Raw genomic sequence first — 4,518 nt, 5'->3', positions numbered from 1 at the left:
TTGTTGAGCTATTTTGTTTTATTTACTTTTTGGGCTTTACGCGTGACCAGATCCGATCTGTTTTCGGCGTTCTTTCTAGTTTTGTTTTTGCGCATACGCATTGTTTAGATCGTTTTATTTTCCATGAACTGAACGTTGAAGGTTTTTCTTATCCATGGTTTTTGTTGCATCAGATAACTCTTGTTGAAAGGATTTATTTAATTATGGTGGTTTATTAAACTGATCATGATGGTAATTAATCATAATAGTTTCTTGCTTGCTTAGTTAGCATACTCAAAATCAAAATAAGACTGCGTACGTATGCTTCTGAAAACCAACTCTCTTCATACTTTCGATACGCGCCAATAAACCGAGGCTCTAGTGAGCTTTCAGCCTTATTCCCTGAAACTACGAAGGCTAGCTCGCATGGTCTCGGTCAGTACACAGCAATGAATGGCATAAGAACTGATCCAATCCAGAGCTTCCCGTCATGCTCTTCTACCTCGCTCACAGCACGAACAACCTTCCCTTCTCGATCCTCTAGCACTCTCAGCAAGCTTCCATCTTCGCTGTACTTTACGATCATTCCGTGATGTTTCCCTCCGATATACCTCGTGTAGATGTACTGAGCTTTAATCGGGAACTTGAAGATAAACTTCCTGAGCCGCGGGCACAGGTTAAATACGTGCAAGAAGAGTGTGCGTCGACAATGGATTGCCACCCAAAATTCACCCTTCGCGTTCGTCCTCACGTTATCTGGATGACCAGGCAATATCACGAATGTCTCCGAGGTTCCCGCCTTCTCGCCTTTCAACCAATATCTACTCAACCTGCGTTGAGGTATGTATGTACGCAGAAGAGTACAATTTCATGTGAGTCGAAGAGAAATTAATGAAGTAACTAAGAGCGGGCGGGGGGGGGGGGTCCGCGGGGCGCGAACATAATTTAGACCTTCCACACTTAAGTCCTTCAGTGTACAACGACGAACGATTTTCAACGGGTCCTTGCTTTTAGTGATACGCCATTAGGGTTTTGAAGTTCCCGGACTAGAACTGTGGTTTTCTTCGTGATCGGGTCGAATTTTAGAAGTCTCCCTGAGGGCTCTGCGGTTAACACCATCTGAACATAGTTTCTGAAAAATACACAAAAATTAAGAGAGCCCTTCGTCACAAAAATTAAAAGGATTGATATATGCCAAACCTTCTTTGAAAATAGGTGCTACTTTCAGTAAAATAGACGTTGCCATCCTCGTCGATGTTATGCCAAACCTTCTTTGAAAATAGGTGCTACTTTCAGTAAAATAGACGTTGCCATCCTCGTCGATGTCCAGATCGTTGGTGAATCTCAGCGGTCGCCCTTCGACCTCTGCCACTAGTTGCGCGGCTAAACCTCCTTCTGGGCCTACTTTTAGGATTCCAAAATATGCGTCGGCGATGTACATATCTCCTGTCTTCTTGTCGAATCGAAGGCCTAATGGTCGACCGCAGATGTGCTCATTCTTCAAGTAGCTCAGGGCCGAAGGCTTAGGGTCACAAATCTCTGACCTTCATATATGTATAACATGTAGTAACAAAAAAAAAAAAAAGATAGTTGAGATTAATGGAAAATAAGCAAGAGAACTCGGTGTAATATAAACTCGGTAGATAGGTAGTTGTCTCCATAGTAATTCCCAAATTAATTAAGAGGTAATTGCAAACGCACCTGTCTGGGGACGTTGTAGCGCGAAGTCCGCCACGACGGAGCCGTTCGCAGACAAGACCTGCCTAACCGTCAGCGACGCCGGGTGTAGGGGCCCGCGGCCGTGGGGCGGTCGAAACAGGACGCGCTCCGGCCGTGGACCTGATCAAGACTTCACTCGCCTCTGCAGCAGGTCTTCTGGGGGTCGCGGCGTCGCGCAGTCCTCACGCCGGCATCTCCACCTTGTAGCGTCTCGCAAGTCAGGAACCCGCTAGAGGGCTGGTGGCGAAGGCGGATCGCCCAGCCCGCAGTAGACGCGCAGGCGCCCAGGGTCGGAGTTACGGCACAGCTTTCGCTGCCGGCGACATTACGTACGTGCCGAGACTCGTAGCCACTCACTGTTGCCGTGAGCTCCTCAGGGTGTATATATATACACATAAAATAATGGGGAGGGTAAATTTTTCAGGAAGTAAATTTAAAAAAAAGAGGAGGTTTTCATACGAACCCCTTAAATCTTTAGTATTTGTGAGATTATCTCTGCGATCTTGATATTTGCAAAACTACTCCGGTTCTCTCCCATTGACTTTCTTGTCCACCCTTCCCGCACATCAATTTTTGTTTTTAAGCGAAAGATGTTTGCGAACCTATTGAAAATTATTAGAAATTTTGGCATTGCGTGTTTGAAAACCAACATCGATGAGATGGAGGGAGTAAACCTATATAATGTGAGAGTTTCAATGGGTACGTTTGCAAACATCAAGATTGGGAGGGGGTAATTTTGCAAAGGCAACGAAGATTTGGGGGGAACATATGCAGAAAAACGCTTGGCAAAAAGTTTAACTGCATGTAGACCCCTTTCTATAAGACTTGAGATGTGTAGAGGTAATTGCCGAATTAAAAATAGTTCTCGCATAAATATGTTTGTGCAATTGGGCGCTCTGATTTAGATCTGGTTTGTGCATAAATATACACACCATAACGTGACGACTAGAGTAAAATAAAACAGATCTCCGTGTCTTGTGGTGCGAAAAGAAAAAGTCTTTTCTCGGAGATTTGGAAACTTCAAAAGTCAAACACATGGGTTTGGCTGTGATATAAATTTGTTTTGGCTACATTTATTCACAAAAGAATAGCTTGAACGGTTTATTTTTTTGCAATACTAGGTACTCAGGCCAACAGCCTTCATTGACGTGTCGTAGTTTGTTTGAACACGATTCCAAATATTACCTCGGGTCACCAACCACCATTAATGCGTCATGCCTTTTTAACATTATACAACTTAATTATACGAACAAAGTTTAACGGAAGTTAGTAAGCTTAATTAGTAGTTAATTTCCTTATCATCAAAATGTAGATATCTTTAATCGGAGTCCAAAGTGTTGGTGTGGACATCTGCCAGCCGGATTCGGGTATTCGATTGCATGCCAATAAAATTTACATATCCTTTATTAGGAAATAAATAATTACTTTATTATATTTCTTATTTTTCATTATTCTCCTTCCTTGTATATGCTACTCTCCTTGTATAGGCTACTCCCCTTGTATAGCTTTCACCCCTGTACTATATATATCAATCCTGTATCTCTCATTAGATTCAATCAATATATTTCCTTTTCATGGTATTAGAGCAGAGATCGTAAAAACTCCATCTTCCTCCTTGTGTTCGTCGTCAATCATTCTCTCTAAATGGCATTCGAAAATTCCTCCACCTTTGATGAGGTCCAATCAAAAACTTTAACCAATGATCAAGAACCCTCCAAACCTTTTGTTCTAGTTACTCTCTCAAACTGTCTGAAACTCAACCAGAAGAACTACCTCTCCTGGAAAACTCAGATCACTGCCTTATTGGATATGATCTGTTCAAATATGTTGATGGAAAATTTCCGGCCCCTCCTGCTGCTCAAGCCACCGCCCTACTCACTTGGATCCGTCAGGATCGTCTTCTTTTTGGTGCTCTCCTCGGGACTCTTGAACCTAACCTCATCCCGCTTGTTTCATAGGCAAACACCACGAAAGAGGCGTGGGATCTTCTGACGAACACCTTCGCCAAACCTACACGTGGCCATATCAAACAAATCAAGGAACAACTCAAACATCTCACCAAAGGTGTAGAGAGTGTCTCGGAATATATGCAAGCTATCAAAAATCTAACGGATCAATTAAACCTATTTGGCAAACCTATGGATACAGAAGACATAATTGACAAAATATTTGATGGCCTAGACGATTCCTACAAATCTGTTCGTGAGGCGGTTGATGCCCGTGAGACTGTAATTTCCTTTGCGGAATTACACGAGAAACTTATCAACAAAGAAGTTGAGATCATGTCCAAGCCGATTCTTCCTCAACCCGCTGCTGCCCCTGTCTCGGCCCATGCCGTCTCGACAAAATCGGCTGCCCGAAACCATCATGGTCCGAAATAGCACACCTGGCAGCAACCTGGGGGAGCACTCGGTACACAGCCGTGGAATATGACAGTGGCATCGTCATCAGCACCGGCCCAGTCTTCCTCCAATGGTGGTCGCCCGCAGAAAGCCTACCTCGGCAAGTGCCAGGGGTGCAATACCCAAGGTCATGTTATCTCTCAATGCAATCTGTTCCGCCAGCAATTCCCACATGTCACTCCTCCCCGGGACAACAATAAACCGCAAGTAAGAATGGCTACTGCAGCACCGACCACCCGGGACAACAATAAACCGCAAGTAAGAATGGCTACTGCGGCACCGACCACCGGAGCGTGGCTAATGGATAGTGGAGCGTCTCATCACATCACTAGTGATTTGGCTAATCTTGCGCTGCACCATACATACGATGGAACTGAGGAAGTTGTCATTGGTGATGGTACATCTCTTCATATTACCC

General features: G+C 44.2%; 1 protein-coding gene across 1 annotated transcript; it reads right to left on the bottom strand.

Annotated features, from left to right (window-relative positions):
• LOC109842003 (protein STRICTOSIDINE SYNTHASE-LIKE 3-like) lies at positions 308–4,274 on the bottom strand. The gene is made up of 5 exons (XM_020410926.1): positions 4,197–4,274; positions 1,681–1,742; positions 1,248–1,523; positions 978–1,111; positions 308–822 (listed from the first exon to the last, which is right to left on the bottom strand). The coding sequence occupies exons 1-5, from the start codon at positions 4,272–4,274 to the stop codon at positions 416–418; spliced, it is 957 nt and encodes a 318-aa protein (XP_020266515.1). The 3' UTR covers positions 308–415.

The sequence above is a fragment of the Asparagus officinalis genome, chromosome 5 (genome assembly GCF_001876935.1).
Source record: "Asparagus officinalis chromosome 5, Aspof.V1, whole genome shotgun sequence".
Lineage (NCBI taxonomy): Eukaryota > Viridiplantae > Streptophyta > Magnoliopsida > Asparagales > Asparagaceae > Asparagus > Asparagus officinalis.
Note: the sequence above shows the minus strand (reverse complement) of the source record. Positions and strands in the feature narration are given on the sequence as shown.

Excerpts from the sequence above, each read along its gene's own strand:
- LOC109842003 (XM_020410926.1), bottom strand. The coding sequence starts at position 4,274 with ATGTGGGAATTGCTGGCGGAACAGATTGCATTGAGAGATAACATGACC. Across the intron at positions 1,743-4,196 it reads CACCCCTGGCACTTGCCGAG|GCAGGTCTTGTCTGCGAACG; the intron begins GTAGGCTTTCTG and ends GCTGACGGTTAG. Across the intron at positions 823-977 it reads ATCACTAAAAGCAAGGACCC|TACCTCAACGCAGGTTGAGT; the intron begins GTTGAAAATCGT and ends TGCGTACATACA.